This window comes from Mauremys mutica, chromosome 3 (assembly GCF_020497125.1).
Source record: "Mauremys mutica isolate MM-2020 ecotype Southern chromosome 3, ASM2049712v1, whole genome shotgun sequence".
NCBI lineage: Eukaryota > Metazoa > Chordata > Testudines > Geoemydidae > Mauremys > Mauremys mutica.
This window is the reverse complement of record NC_059074.1, coordinates 51,702,974-51,720,005: the sequence shown is the minus strand read 5'-3', so window position 1 is coordinate 51,720,005 and position 17,032 is coordinate 51,702,974. Positions and strand designations below refer to the sequence as shown.

The following is a 17,032-nucleotide window of genomic DNA, read 5'->3' as shown; positions in this document are numbered from 1 at the left end:
ATGTGCTGTCACAAATTATACAAGGGGTTACCTCAGCAATTGATATCACATTCTTTGGACAAAATTCTCTCTCCTCCCCACCACCCCCACAAAGGAAGCTAATGGTTACATGCTCTTTTCCCCCTCCCTTAAAATGCATCATTAACATATTCCTCCCACTCCATAATCCATAATGAAGTATTTTCACCCCTATTCAAATCCACTTTTAACCCTTTTGATTGATCATACTTTCACGCCTTATTTGTCCCATACAGGCTCATGGTGGTGGACTTACAGAGATTAAAAGGGCTTCAGGCTCCCTCCAAGTATGGACTTTTTGAATTCTGGGCTAAGCAGTTACTAAAGGGAGAGAGACTGGCTCCTGCAGGACTCAGCACAGCAGCAGATTGGGCCTACCTCCTTGTACCTTGTAAGCGTCCTCTTAGTGGCAGGGAGGGACAGGGCTTGTGTAGTGCATTTGTAACACTGACAGACCCTGGTGGGCAGAATCAAACCTGAGGCCTCTAGAGCTTAGTGCATGAGCCTCTACTGCATGAGCTGAAAGACATATGGCTATTAGCTAAGGCTGTAGAGCAGACTCATTAATCACTCTCTCTAAGTGGCCTCAGTGCTACTAGAGGGGACAGAGCACCACACCCAGGAGGTGTGTGGGTTACACAACACTTCAAGTGGTAAAATAAGAATTCCTCCTTCCAACAGTAACTTTGGACCCTGTAATGGCAGTTGCACTGTGGAATTACAGCTGTCAGACTGTGCAGTAGCTGGCTCCATTCTATCTTTAGGAAGAACTTAACATTTTAAATATTAAAGTTTGTGTTAGGGTTTTTGATTGGACCTGCAAATCAATTTTTTGCTTCCCCCTCTCCAACCTAAGTATTACTAATTTCTGTCCACCATTATATTACCACTGTGTGCAAGGCTGACCTATCTATTTTGGAGAGTGCCAGAAAAATGGTTACACCCTTACCTTTTGGGATACTTCACCAACTTGAATTAATCATTTTATATAAAAGCTCTGTGTATGGGAAGAGTGGGATCTTTAGATATTGCTTTCTCTTCCAGAAGTGGAATCCAGGCTGCTTACCACTTTCATCCCTAGTGATTGGTTTACATTCTTTTACAAGCAAAAAAAATTAGACATTTAAAACAACATTCTTGGGGCTAAGTCCACTTTGCATTTATCTCCTTGGCAGGTCTAATCCTCAGTTAAGGTTGGTGAAAAGATGCCCTTGGGTTGGGGGGAAATCCCTAGGTGGTCTAGTGCTGCACAGTTCCTATGCCACTCCTGGAACAGGAGCATTGTCAGGTGAAAGGGAGCATAGCTAGTGTTTCCTTCTGCCATGACCTGTGGCTACTCTAAACTATGATGGAGACTCAGGGCTAAAGAGTCAAGATCAGTTCATTTTCTCCCACCTTCCTCCTATGTGCTTATTGGGTACAGCTGAGAAATCTCATTCTTATTTTTTTAATGAAAGTTGAGATTTCTCTTTACAAAAGGACTTCCTTCTGTGAGCCTAGGGCTAGCTTCAGTGCCTTCCAGATCCTTAGTACCCTATTGTCCAGGAAAGCCTGGGAATGAACAATACATAGATTTTTTCCCCTCACTGAGCCCATTGATTGTTCTGTGAGTGGACGATACTCCACAGACCTCCCTGAGGGAAGGGAAGGCCTAGTTGTGGACCAGATTGGGAGTAAGGAATGGTTTTCCCACTGGAAATTACCCCAATCCAGACCTCAGCCTCTGGCAATCAAACTACTTTTGATTTGTTTTTAAGTAAAGGGTGTTTTCCCAAAACTTCCCATAGGTTTCTCTTTTTTTAATTTTTGGGTCCGATATATACTCCTTTTTATTCATGTTCGTTGCATATTGTGGTGAGTATATGTGGATTGATATAGTATTCATTCCTTGCATACTACTTCCATTTTTAAAAAAATATATGTATGTTAATGCAAGAGCAAAGTGTAGCCCTAACTGCCATTAATATGTCTGCTGAACTGGGGGTACAGGTCATGACCTCCTGTTTAAACCTCAATCATACAGTACTTTCTAAATTCCAAAAAGCCATTTTTGAGAAAGGTTGAAAGATGACTTAAAACGACTGTGATTTCTAGCTGCCAGATGGAAAAGAATAAATTTATGATCATATGTTGCTGAATGAAGATATATGATAAACCTCAGGGACTTGGTTGGCTACTTTATTGAGCTCAGTTAAAGTGTGAAATAATGTAACAATCTTATTAACATTTTACAAGATTACCATTGAGGAAAAAAAACTCTTTCATACATGCTCCTGAGGCAAACATGGTTAAATATAAAAACCGCAAATCTGAGGAAATATTTGAAACTCAAAATTGTTCACTCTTGTGGGGGGCAATCTTTGCTTTAACAGACAACAGCCTATGGAGAAAAGTCTCAATGGTGGCAGCATAATACTTAGAAAAAGCAAATAAAGTTAGAAAACTGTGTCTTCATCTTCTAGAGCATTTATTTTAAGCCTGGATCACTCCAGTGATGCCAGCTTCTCTGCCTTCCCCCTACATTAGTCAAATGGTCTACCAGATAAGGCTGGAAAAATGATGTGAGGTCATGGTAAAAGTGTTATCTGGGGTTTTATGAACCCAACATTCTTGGTAACTTTTACTCTTGGCAAGGCAGTGACAGGAAATAAATGAAAAGGGACCCGGCCGACCGACACAAGCAGTATACCAAAGGGTGCCCTTACTTAAAGCTACACTTTACTTAGTCTGAAGCTCTTACACAAATCTATGACAGGTTAGTAAGAACATCACAACTCTCAATAATTACCAAAGTCTGGAATGGTTTTCGAGTGGTTCCTAGAGTATTGATTGTTTTCTAAAGATCTTTTTCTAGCATGATAGTAAGTAATGTTTGTAATTTGTGTCTTCAAAGCCAGTGAAAAGAATTTTGGAGAACAGTTTCTTCATCTGTATCTTGAAGGAGGAAGACCAACAGTTCGATTTGGGTGTGGCAACTCACAAAACATTCTGGCTGCATCCGTCAATCAATCTGTTAACAAAGATGTACTCTTTCCTATCACAATAAGGTAAGAACTTGCCATAACATATTGCACTAAAGAGAGACTCAACACAATTCATCCATTTGTAGTTAAAAGTAGCAACAGATACACATGCAAGAGAAAGATGCTAAAAATGTATTAAACATAAAGATTAAACATGATTTTCAGCGGAGCACAGTAATGTGTTCTTTTGACACAGTTCTTAAACAGCCTTAAGTATTTATTTTTTTCAGAATCAGATGCTGGACAAGCAATAAGACATGAAAGGATTGTGTGTGTTTAACATTTGATAATGAAATCCTATCCCAAGAGCATCATTGGACATAACACATGAGCCATGACTAAATATCTTAAATCCACAGCTGAGCTATTATCTAATGAGAATGCTTTCCTCAGGTTACCTTAATGTCAGTAAAAGAGTCACATTTTGGAGAAAAAAAATCTGTATGTGTGTTGGAAGATTATTTGACAATTTAGTATGTTCGATATCAGCTAAACTGTAGTTCACACAGATTAATCTACCCCATTGGAAAATGTATGTACCAGTCTGAATGCACTGAGAACGAGGCAGTTTTATATGTAAAAATTAGGCCGATCAGAAAACTAGGGTAATTAATTTAAACATAATGTTAAGGGGCTACAAATGAATTGCTCATCATATCTGATAAACATTTAGAATAAATCAGATGTTTTTCACCATGTTTCCAGCACCAAATGAACAACAGATTTACTGATTAGGCTCAATTTGAGTAATTCAGTGTTACCACAATAACATCATAATATAAAGCAGAAGCAGTAAACTGTGTTATAACTAACTTTAATTGCAAATGCAGTGCAAGCATAGTGTATAAAAATGACTAATTCCTACTGGTATATGTGTGGATTTTTTAAGAGACGTACACAGAATATCAAGAACATTTATAATAACCAAATGATAATATTAGAATCTGTATTAAGTTCTGTACCCAGTGAACAAATTGACATATCCTTTTCCAGCCATGATAGCTTGTATGTGATAGTAGGGAAAAATGAGAAAATAATAATGTGAATGTCATACTTAAGTCATGTTGGTAATAGTTAAATAATGGGTTGAATAGTTAATACTAAATTACAGTAGAAATCTCTTAAAAGTACTTATGCCATCCACATTAATGTATTGATTGCGACTAATATTACAATACAAATAAATGATAATTCAACCATTTTTGAACCATTTACAGGCCGAGTGATGTACTAGCCGCTGCTTCCAGCAGCTCCCATTAGCCTGGAGCAGTGAACCACGGCCACTGGGAGCCGCGATCAGCCGAATCTATGGATGTGGCAGATACACAAACCGGCCCAGCCTGCCAGGGGCTTTCCCTGCACAAGCGGCGGAACAAGTTTAGGAACCACTGGTCTAAACTGTACTTAAAATCTCTAGTGACAGGGATTCCACAGGTTCCCCTTAGAAGCCTATTCCAGTGCTTAACTATCCTTATAGTCAGAATTTTTTTTCCTAATATCTAACTTAAATCTCCTTTTGCTTAATATTAAGCTGTTTAATTCTTGTCCTTCACGGGACATGGAGAGCAATCGATCACCATCTTTATAATAGCCCTTAACATATATGAAGACTATTATTAGGTGTCCCCTCCATCTTCTTTTCTCAAGACTAAACATGCCCAATTTTTTAACCTTTCATCCTAGGTTCTGCTTTCTAAACCTTTTATCATTTTTGTTGCTCTCCCCATTGGCTATTCCCAGCCAGTGGGAGCTGCAGGAGGTGGTGGGCTTCAGGGATGTGCTGGTCACCACTTCCTGCAGCTCCAATTGGCTGGGAACAGAGAACCATGGGCCACTGGGAGCTGTGGATAGTCAACACCAGCAAAATGTCTTGTGGCCTGCAATCGGATTAACCTGATGGGCCGCATGCAGCCCGTGGGCCGCAGGTTGCCCACCAATGATATAAAGGCATCTCTTAAAGCTTAGGTTGGCCTCACATAGTCTGAGAAAATCAGTCCCAATTAGGACTTTCTGCGAGGCTGCTTCTGCTACCAGGAGTTCACAGGTGAAATGGAGAGTGCTCAGAGTAATAGCTGTTTGCCATATTCCTATCATCTTCAGATGAGTTTGGTTTGCAACCTGAACCACCCCATTGAAAGGCCTCAGTGTCCTGTGGTCTCCCTGGGTGGCTCTTTCCCACACTCAAGAGTGTGCAATGGAAACCCGTATATGTACCCCAGCATCTACAAGAATTGTATGTAGGTGTCTATTGATCTCAGCCATGATGTAGTATAGGGGTCGGCAACCTTTCAAAAGTGGTGTGCCGAGTATTCATTTATTCACTCTAATTTAAGGTTTCACGTGCCAGTAATACGTTTTAATGTTTTTAAAAGGTCTCTTTCTATAAATCTATACTTTATAACTAAACAATTTACTTTACATACAACAATAATGTTTTTAAAATGTTTAAGAAGCTTCATTTAAAATTAAACTAAAATGCAGAGCCTCCTGGACCGGTGGCCAGGATCCAGGCAGTGTGAGTGCCACTGAAAATCAGCTTGCCTGTGTAGTATTTTGGCCCAATCTCACAGGCCACTATAACCTTTTGTTTGGGGCTTGCTAGTCTGTAGAAAGGCCATTGGCCCCTGCTCTTGATAGTTTCCCTCCCTCTAAGAGCTACCCTTCTGTGGGCATTCCATTAGCAAAGGCCTGTGCCACCACATCTCCAATATAGTAAAACTTTCCAGACCTTCCTATTGGATGGCTGTTGATTGGGGTTCAGTTCCTTCCCATGTCCCTGTTTTTCTTCATTTGATTAGGCTCCCTTTCTTCTGTGAGCTTGTTCATATCACTCTGCATTGCTCTCATGCTCTCAATCAGTTTTTGGAGGTCTGAACTCCATGTCTTTCCTGTAGAAGCACTGACTGCTGGATAAGCCTGCTGCATCCATGCCCTGGAAGCTGAATTCCCTTCTTCTGCAGCCTCTATGGCTAGTTATAGTTCAGCATCGATCCTGATTACCTCTTCCAGACCTTCAAGTTTCTTCTTCTGAAGAGCTATCAGAATCTCTCTCCCAGCTGCCTGGGTCACAGATTCATCACTGGTCAGTAAATCCTGCATTCAGTCTGGAAATAACTTGGTGGCCATGTGCTGGAGAATCACTGACAGATTCTCCTTTTCATTGTCTCCAATTCTCAAAGGCTGCTCATTTCAACTCAGGTTCTGTAATTCAGTCCAGGAACAATTGTAGGACATCTTTGGCAGAGGCATACTCCTCCTGGGTATCCCGTGTCAATCCTTCAAACATCTTCTGGGCTTAGTCTTGGAGCAGCAAGCCAAAGAAAATCCAGCTTGGTGGCCTCATCCAGTCATTTATGTGGGCAACTTGTTCAAAATGGTTGATTCAGGTAGCCTAGCCCTAGCCATCCCCAGGATAAGTCCCGGGCACGAAGATGCACTGCATCTCACTGCCTGTGCTGCCTTGTCTATTTCTACTCTCAGGGCTCAAGGGTATACTTTTGTCATCTGCTTGTTCATTTCTGCCCATATAACCCTCATACCTATGGCGCTGCCATCCAAATTTGCTAATTTGAATCCCCCAGCTACCACCAGTGTAATTATTATAGCTGCTCAGTGCTGGAGTATCCCAAATCTTTATGGTACGAGTTATGCAGAAAGTGTACTGTGACTTGGAGGCTAGTGCTGAAGGTGCTTCAGCTGCAAGGTCCTGTAGGCACCAGCCCTGGTGAGACCCTGTAACTACTCAGACACTTGGCTAAAGTGAAAGAATAATCTACTAGGGCTGGCAAGAAAGGAAAATGTTGCAAACACTCTAGGTCAAGAGGCTTAAATAGTTTTAACTCAAAGTGAAACAACAGCAGTTCTTATTTGGACCCAGGGGGACAGTCCATTTGAGGATTAGGGCCCTTTCGGCCTAGTGCTGGGGTGCCTTCTCCTGTCCACTCTTCTATTAACAGCAAATAAGAGCTTGCAGTTTCCAGGCCAGACTTAGTTAGCAGTGTGTCTCATTGGGGCCCCTCTGCACTGGGTCCCTGCCCAGTCTCTGCTGCTTCCCCACAAGTTCTGCACAGACCTAAATGTGGGTGCAGTGCCTGACTCTGTTCCACACATGGTTCCCTGGCTTCTGCTGCAGGCTGCTCCATATACATTTCCCTGGGGGGTTCTCCCTCCATCTGGCTTCCTTGCTGCTCCTGGCTTGCCATGCCTCAAGCACTTTCCCAAGTGCCAGGTCACTTCCTGGGTCAGGGTCTTTCCCTGACAGTAAGTTTTTGCCCTCTCCCACTCTTGGCCAGGAGATGTACCCTTATAACATCGGAGGGCTATATATCAGTGGGGGACGGATTCCTTGCTTAGCAGATTCATCATGTAACACAGCCCCTCCATGCTCCCTGTCACACATGACATTTAACTTGTCCCAAAGACATAGAGTCAGATTTTCTGATCCAGGTGAGCTGTACTCAGTATGAATTCCAAAGAGAGAGGGTAACTGAAGCCACCTTCTTCTTGTTCTTATCTTGGAGTCAACTGGCCTCTGGTGTATGTTTCAGGGTACAGCATGTACTTCATCCTGTGCCAGTTCGGCTCTAACTAAAGCTGCTGTAATTGATGTCCAGCTGATAACAGTCCCAAGGGGGTATTCCAGCAGACCTGGATCAACAGGCCATAGGGATGCCCCAGCCACTTCCTTTTCTTTTTTAATCTGATCTCACTGTGCTCCATAACTGAGTGTGCAACACTAGTAGAAGTTACTAGTTTTTATAAAAGAGCTGTTTCCACTTTATCGTATTTGTTTGTGTTTTAATTCTCTTCCTCATCCTAACATTGCAGAAGCTCAGCTAAAGGGCAGATCCTGCTCTGAGCAGGCACTTCTTCCATTCTTAGCTACTGGAACTTAATGGCAAGAGCATGGCCTTCCCTGCTGGTAGAAGTAGTGCTATGAAGCTGTTCTTTGGTGCTCCTCTTAACAGAAATACTGTGCTGATATCTAGCACATGCTGCTGACTGCAGCCTGTGAGCCAGTCACCTGGGGATCTAGACCCCTTCCACAATTTGCAGACCACAACTCCTGGAGACATGGTTTGTCAGCCCACTCCTCTACAATTCTCTGGGGCTCTGTAGATTTATCCTGATCTGATGCTTTCACAAGTGGAGAAGAATTCCCTTAAGTCTTTTTGGTATACCGCAGAATAGGATTTTTCCCTAATATTTGGGATCTAGTTACTGTCTCCTTTGGAAATATGTGAAGGAGGGAGCTCTGGGATTAGGAAAACTCATTTCACTGGGGGAAAAGGACAAAAAATGTTCATTGTGAAATGGGCATCCCAGAAGCTTGTGGATCTTGAGGGACTTTCCAGGGAGATGAGGGGCCATCTTCAGAGATGCTCTGCACTGCCATACCATCTCCCACTCAGTATGACTCCATTGATGTTTTCCCAGTTAGTTTTAGATCTGAGGCCCCTCTCCATTGGGTTATACTGGCACAGAGTGGGGAGCCATTATCGGCATTAATTTTCCACCTGCTCTTTTTACTGGTGGGAGTTAGTAGCAGAGAGGGAAAAATACAAATAGATCTCCAAATCCTTATAATACACTGGCCAACTAAATAAATACAAAGGGATGGAAGGATCTGCTATGTTAGAAATTGCATGAGGGTCATCTTCTTTTTGAGAGTACAAGTTAAGTGATTTTTTTGGTTGTTACTTTTACTGTAAAACACTGTCCTGCTGTTAAGTTTACAACGTCACACAAACTAAATCTAATTACTCATTGGCTGGGAATGTGTGAATGTATTTTGTGTTTTAATATGAATTATAAATGCATGTGAGAGTAAAAAGGGAAAATGCTTCCCTTCTCTCCTTGATCCAGCAGTCAAAGGACCTTTTTTGTGAAAAATACTTGAGATGAATACAATTCAATAACAAGAAAATATTCTAAAATTCTATTTTTAAGCTACTCCTCTTATCTGGTACATTGGGCACCTAATTGTCTGCACCTTCTTAGCTGAGACAGCAATATCTCTGATCCATAAGCCTGAGACTTGAAAATGGTATATTGATTTCAAATGCTAATAATAACTTGGCAATAAATATGGCTAAATTGAACTAGGAAGATTTATTCCAGTCAGGGCTGGCTCCGGGCACCAGCTTACCAAGCAGGTGCTTGGGGCGGCAACTCCAGAGGGGGGCGGCACTTTAAGGTATTCGGGGGCAATCGCAATCGCGGCTTTTTTTTTTTTTGGCTGCTTGGGGCGGCAAAACCCCTGGAGCCGGCCCTGATTCCAGTTATAGAATTCAAATCCCATACTGAAAAATAAATGTATTTCCCAGATTCCTGCCTTAAAATTAACACACATATATATTCATGACTTCACTCTACATATTGTTACATTACTTTTTAGTGTAAGTTCAATTTACACATTACTTTGTTTTACCGGAATTTATATCGCCATCTCTTAAAAAACTGGCATACTATATAACTTCAAATGTGTGATTGTGGGCTCTGATTGTCTGGGGTTTACATGCATCTGAGTTTATGGGCCTGGCCTCTAAAACAACTGGTGATTATTCCTGTGAGTCCCTCTAAAATGTAAAGGGGAAGTAATATATCTTTCACCAAGCAACAATAAAAGAGCTATCCTTCAGCAATCATCCTTAACCTCTGGACAAGGAAAAAGCAAACTTGACAGTGCAATTGTGGGTTCCCTCAGCATTTTTGTATTATGCATACATCAGATGAGTGCTGATTTTTTTTCTCTTAGAAGATGAGCACAGATAATTCTATTTTTACATTTTTCACTGTGGAATCTGTGTTTCCTCCTGTAGCCCAAATAGCTAAGGGGAAAACAGAAACTGGAATAAACTACTGTATTTGTTTCAGATTCAGGCCAGTCTAGTTAGGAGAAAATAATTCCTCTTAAACTAATTCCAGACAAGATACAGATTCAAACTTGACAGATAGGCAGTTGCTGAGTGCAATCCTGACTACACTGGACTCAGTAGCAAAAAGCCCATTGGCTTCAATGGAATCAGGATTTCTTCCTCTATATCTCTCTCCTCTTACCCATTCCCTTGTCTCTGCCCCTGCTTACACTCTGTTTATTAAAGTGCAATTTAGGAAACCTGCTACTAATTTCTCCTTAACTTCTGAAATATATCAGAAATAGCCAAATGTCTGCTTTGCTCTCATTAGGCAATGAACTCATCCAAACTTGAGGCATGACTCACCTATTCCTAATACTCTCACATTTGAAGGACCTTACTGGCCTTCTCCTTCCAACACTTGATGAAGAGGAAATGAGTTTTAAATGTTCACTAACCAGATCAGACATCCATTTCTTTCCCCTTGCTGTGCTTGAGAAATGATAACTTTACAGAAAGAAGCATCAGAGCAAATGGCTTGGTTGTTTGTTTTGTTTTTAATTTTCCAATAAGTGAATAGTTACAGTAGTTGAAGTTGCACTGAATTTTTCAATTAAAGCAGTGAATGAAATTATTGATTTTTATGTGTAAAAACGAGATAGTAAGGTATTGTTTATAACAGAAGTCGATTACAGAGTACTGACTGAATTTACTCAATATGTATATGGCACCATAAATTTGCACAAAACTAGGTTTTGCATATCCTCAAAAGTAGCTTGTTAAAACAGTTTGGAGCACACTGGCACCCAAACTACGTTCAGAACCAGCTGAGAAGCTGAGTCGATGTTTAAACTGTATGCTGAAACTGTTTTCCAGTTGTCAACATAGTTTTCTCACTAGTGTAAGCAGAATCTGCCCTAAGTGAGCTCTTCTTCCCCCAGTCCTCCTGAAGAGCCATACACCAAGCAGAAAAGCTAATGTTTGTGCTTACAATAACTTAAGTATAGGGAAGTGCCTCTTGTTTCAGTCTTATAAGACCTATATATAAACTATTTATGTATAGTGCCTGAATCGGTGTGTGAAAATACTTGATATTGTGGCATAGAGCAGTGAATGGTGGATAATTTATTTGAGGGGTTTTGACTGTTTTTGTTCATGAATTGTACGTGATCAGACTTCTTTATGGATTCATTAAACATTTGTTGAATAATTTTGAATTAATGTGAATACATCTTTGCCTATGTGATGTTAGTGAACTGTTTGCCTGTATTTGCTATTTATTATTCATTGTTACCTTAGTTTCAAACCACACTGGGGAACTTTTAGGGCACATCCATAGGGTCCACTCGGACAGTTAGTGTGTAGCATCCTGGAGAGATGTAGTGTTAGACCCCAGTTTGCAACATGGTAAGTGCTTGGGCAGGCATGTCCAGTGTAGTTATAAAGTAATGTTTCAATTTCCTGTTTGGGTGAATGTAACTGTAACAAAGAGGAAGGCATGATCAAGTTACTGAGATTTTCATTGTCTCAGATAAAAAGTTGGAGTAATTTGTGAAGCTGGGGAGCTAAGCCAGTAGAGAGGGAATTTCTAGGACATTTTGAAGTTTGTTTTTCTTTTCTGGGCAGGCTGGGCTGATTTTTTTAATTTAATTTCCATTCACAAAGTTGATGGCACATCTATACCGCATCCCAACAGAAAAGGGTGATACCGAATTCTTGTCTGAACTATTGAAAATAACAGCATCAGGGCTCTACCCAGGCACTTAATGAAAGAATGTAGTATCATATTGATTTCCAGCTTATGTAACTGCAGTAATGCCAGGAGACTGGCCTAGGGTTTAATAAACACAACACCTCTCCCCATATCGATTTATTGTTGAGGTCTGTACAGCACTATTTCATATATGAATCAAGTGAAAATACTTGTACTTGTTTCTAATTCTTTGCAACCACATCCCACAATTGTCCCCATTAAATTAGTATTTGGATATGGAAGTAAACAGTCATTCCTGGCTGGGAAGGGTACTGTTTTCATAAAAGAAAAATGTGGTGCATGAATTTTTCAATTAATGTTGTTTGGCCAGCTTTTGCATGGATCATACAGTTATACAGAAGCTGTAAAAGATTATTTTGTCTGTATTCCTGTTTCTCAAAGGAGGCGGCACCTTTTGAACTGTGCAAGAGCTAAACACAGTTTTATACCTCTATAAGGAAAGTTTGGCAAGTCTCATATCATGTTGAGGCCAAACTGCATGATTACATTGTCAGTTTCTATGGTTTCTAGCTACTCATTTACACTTCCTGCTTTTCCACAGAAGACACAATGTTTGGAACTAGACTTTGGCTTTTGATGGTATGCACTTTCAAAGGACTAAACTGATTATAAAGAACACATACAAAACATCATTGCATACTTAGATTAAATCTTAATCTTCATCTTCCTCTTTCTGATATTCCAAAAACACATAATTTCTCATTAAATAAAGTATGTTTTATGTCATCATTTTATTAGAACATATAGGATGCCTACCACTGTGATATTTTGGCACAGTTTATAACAAGCCTTAAATGAAATAATTAATATGTCAAATAATTGAAAATAATTGTGGTGCTTCTGCTGTGTTTTTATTCTCACCAGTTAGCTAGGAATCCAGGATTTCATAGTTTAACAAGATGGAAAGGCCTATGTTTTGCAGTTCTTACTAAAGGTGGCCAGGCTCATAACTAAGTGTATTTATAAGGCAAGAAATTCCATGAGGTAGCCCTTCAGGTAACCTTTTCTTAATCCATACATCTTTTCTCCTTCCCATTTTTCACAGGTCATCTGTAGACCAACAGGACCTATGACAACAATTTAAAAGGAAGGGTTATTCAGGAGCTATCACATGCTTGGTCATGTTGTGGTGCATGATAATACTGAGAATATTTGCTAATGAAATATGTTAGTCATCTAAGGCAGTGACTAGTCTAATCAAGCTCCTTCTCACATGACATGAAAAGGAAAACAAGTTAGAGTGATTTTATTTTTTATTATGGTGTGGCTGAATTTTGTGGAGTATTGTTTAAGAATGGACATACTGGATCAGAGCAATGGTCAAGATAGCCCAGTATCCTGTCTTCTGATGGTAGACAATGGCAGGTGCTTCAGAGCAGGGGTTCTCAACCTTTTTCTTTCTGAACCCCTCCCCCCTACATACATAATATAAAAACTCCACGGCCCACCTGTGGCACAACAACTGGTTTTCTGCATATAAAAACCAGGGCCGGCGTTAGTGGGTAGCAAGCAGAGCAATTGCCTGGAGCCCCATGCCACAAGGCCTTTCTGTTTGAGTGTGAGCCTGCTTTTCTTTCTGTTCTTACAATGGGGTGGCACCCACCTCTCGCAAGCACCTCCCCCAACCATGGCCAATGATTCTTTTGTCTGGCTTTCAGCGACTCAGCCCTGTGGCTGAGTCAAACACACTGTTCCCCCCCCCCCGCCCCGGGATATACGGTATGTAGTTCTTGCTTGCAGCCCTGGTATAGAGCCGTAGCACCAAGGCTTCCTTCCTGGAGACACTGCCTTCTTTAAGAGCCCAACAGGGGCCCAGCTCAGTAGCTTAGTGTCCTTTTGGCAGCCCTCTCTGGGCTTAGTCTTCAGCCAGACCAGCAGGGCTCATCATGGTACCCTCACCTGGTCTGTCTAGGTTCTGGGCTCAGTCTGCCCACATAGACCTGTCCATGGTCCTACTGCTCTTCCAGCTAACCAGGCACCCGGTTCCTCTTCTTCAAGCTCCACGTAGCAATTGACTTCTCTGCCTCTGCTGCTCCTTTTTATAGGGCCCTTCTGGCAACTGACTGGTCACTGCAACAGCCCCTCTGATTGGCTGTTCCCTTGAGCCACTCTAGGTTGCCTGGAGTACTTCTCCTGCTCTTTTCTGGGGCATGGTGAGGCAGGGCTGACAAGCCTCCATCAGGGGCCCTCCGGGCCTAGTCCACCTTGTCACAATACCCCATTACCATAGTATTTCAGTGTTTTACAATATTTAATGTATTTAATCTCACAACATCACTGTGAGATAGGAATTACTATTATCTGCATTTTGTGGATAAGGAATTGAATGACTCATGCAAGGTCACATGGGAGGTCTATGGTAGAGCAGGAAATTGAACCCAAATCTTCCAAGGCTTTGGCTAGCTCTCTAGTGACTGGACCATCCTTTCTCTCTTCAGCAACCCAGATTGTTACATATAGTGACAGATGAATGTTTCTCACTCTTAGAAATTTTCAAAATGTCTTGTAACTAAGAGAGCTGATTCCCAATCCAACAACTTTTCCTCTATCATAATAGCCATGTTTGAGAGAGACAAATACAGGCCCTTTACTGTTTGAGTTTGAGTGTTCTGGAGGTGTTGGTGGATGTAAGGAATGTTTGTTAAATGAGATCCATTTCCTTTGAATTGGCAAAGGCCAATGGGAAGCTGATAGGGCCATTATCAGAGTTGATAATTGATGTCTCATTGCAGGAGGGAAAAAGTTGAGTTTCTCTTAAAGAAGCAACTGTCGGATGTTTGCTCAAGAAACCACTTCTTGGCACTAGGAGTTTCCCTTATTGCCTCAAATCTTTCTTTTGTAGAGAAGAGTTTTGGGGATGTTGTAATGAGGCAACTCCAGCAATATTGGGAGCCCTTAGGGTTTTTTGATGGGTCATCTTGTTTTAGTATTCCATTTTAGAGAGGAAGGATAGTATTGTAGTTAAGGCGCAGACTCTGTGTTTATCTTGAGTTATTTACATTCTATAATAATGGACAATAGAAATGAATGAATACAATAAATAAATAAATACAAGACATACTGTCTTATCTATTTAGACAGGGACTGTTTTTACATCAACTCATATATTTAGGGCCTCTAGACATTGCTGTAATACAAATAATATATTATAATAATGCACATAGAAAAGAAACTGCACTGCTTGTCTTGTTGGCTGATCTCTTCCTGGTGTTAGGTGAAAATTCAGTGTTATCATGATTCTTCTCCTCAGTCAGCTGCCTTGGATGCCATTTATCATAGAATCATAGAACTGGAAGGGACCTCAAGAAATATCCCACTAACTAGAATTGGAGTTAGACTTGGCAATATATTTCTGCGTGAACTGAGTTCTGGTTGGCCTTGTTCATGGAAAGTTTGTCCAAGTCTTAGTATGCTGATTTAGAACATAAGAATGGCCATACTGAGTCAGACCAAAGTTCTATCTAGCCCAGTATCCTGTCTTCTGACAGTGGCCAAATGCCAGGTGCTTCAGAGGGAATGGACAGAACAGGTAATCATCAAGTGATCCATCCTCTATCTCTCATTCCCAGTTTCTGGCCAACAGAGGCTAGGGACACCATCCGTGCCCATCCTCCATGAATTTATCTAGTTCTTTTTTTAATTCTGTTAAAGTCTTGGCCTTCACAACATCCTTTGGCAAAGAGTTCCACAGGTTGACTGTGCATTGTGTGAAGAAATACTTCCTTTTGTTTGTTTTAAACCTGCTGCCTATTAATTTCATTTGGTGATCCCTAGTTCTTGTGATAGGAGAAGGAGTAAATAACAGTTCCTAATTTACTTTCTCCACACCAGTCATGATTTTATAAGCTGAAAAGTCCTAGTCTTTGTCTCATTTCCAAGCTGAAAAGTCCTAGTCTTATTAATCTTTCCTCATATGGAAGCTGTTCCATACCCTTAATCATTTTTGTTGCCCTTCTCTGTATCTTTTCCAATTTCAATACATCTTTTTTTGAGATGGGGCAACCACATCTGCACACAGTATTCAAGATGTGGGCGTACCATGGATTTATATAGAGGCAATATGATATTTTCTGTCTTATTATCTATCCCTTTCCTAATGATTCTGAACATTCTGTTTGCTTTTTTGTCTGCTGCTGCACATTGAGTGGATGTTTTCAGAGAACTATTCATAATGACTCTGAGATCTCTTCTTGAGTGGTAACAGCTAATTTAGACCCCAACAATTTATATGTATAGTGGGGATTATGTTTTCCAATGTGCATTAGTTTGCATTTATCAACACTGAATTTCATCTGCCATTTTGTTGACCAGTCACCCAGTTTTGGCAGATCCCTTTGTAACTCTTCACAGTCTGTGCTGGACTTAACTGCCTTGAGTAGTTTTGTATCATCTGCAAAATTTGCCACCTCACTATTTACTTCTTTTTCCAGATCATTTAGTTTCTCCACTATGGCCTTATTGTCTTTGAGTGGTCCTTTGGTGTCCCAGAAGTGAATTTTGCTTTCCTGAGTGCCTGACTCAGAAGTTGGTTGGAAAAGGTCAGGCTTCTTAAACATTTTCTTCCTCAAAGGCTTTCCTAATTGGGTTCAGTATAGGGGTAATCAGGTGAAATTCTTTGGCCTGTGTTATACAGGAGGTCAGACTAGATGGTCTCAGGTCCCTTCTGGCCTTAAAATGCATAATTGAAAGACCTTTTCAGGTGATGGTGAGAGGGTTGATTAGTGTTCAGGAGTGGTGGATTGGGAAGCAGTTATTTTAGTGGGTGTGAAGTTTTTAATGTTTACTAAATTATATTTCTTGTAACATTTGTACAAGGGACAAGTGCTTATGGATTTTTTTACCTAAATCCCAATTTAATTCATTTTTGCAGTAGTCAATCCAATTAAATTAAAACAGTCCATGTAAGGGTTTGCAGTGTGCTATGAGTTTTTTAAAAATAGATTGTGCAGATTCAACCCCTAGCTTAATAGATGTACCAGATGTGCTTATTTTAAATGTAACTAACCAAAGCTTTAAGTATATTTTTATATTTTATCAAATTAACTATTGTGACTAATCTGTAATTTTTGAAGGTCAGCATGAACAATGAATTCATGAACTGAGGAATAAAACTTTTTTCGGCTCTGAAATCGAAGCTGCTAAGTACTGTACATTTTAATTTGAGGCTGGAAAAACTTAACATAGATGTGGTGATATAGCACATCCATGTGAATGTACTGTTAAATATGTATAAATCTGTACACTGCAAAGACCCTGCACATGTGTGTGTCATAAGCTAATATTCAATCTCACTAAATGAAAATTCCATTGAGGAACAAATTAAAGAATAATTATAAAAAAATACTTAGTTTTAGAAATTA

The 17,032-nt window shown here is 40.5% G+C and overlaps 1 protein-coding gene across 1 annotated transcript in view; it reads left to right on the top strand.

Moving 5' to 3' along the window:
* LOC123366634 (protein eyes shut homolog) overlaps positions 1 to 17,032 on the top strand; it is a 335,154-nt gene that overhangs the window by 183,644 nt on the left and 134,478 nt on the right. The window contains exon 5 of the mRNA XM_045010281.1: positions 2,912 to 3,065. Within this exon, the coding sequence (XP_044866216.1) occupies positions 2,912 to 3,065 (154 nt within the window). The remainder of the gene's footprint in view (positions 1 to 2,911; positions 3,066 to 17,032) is intronic.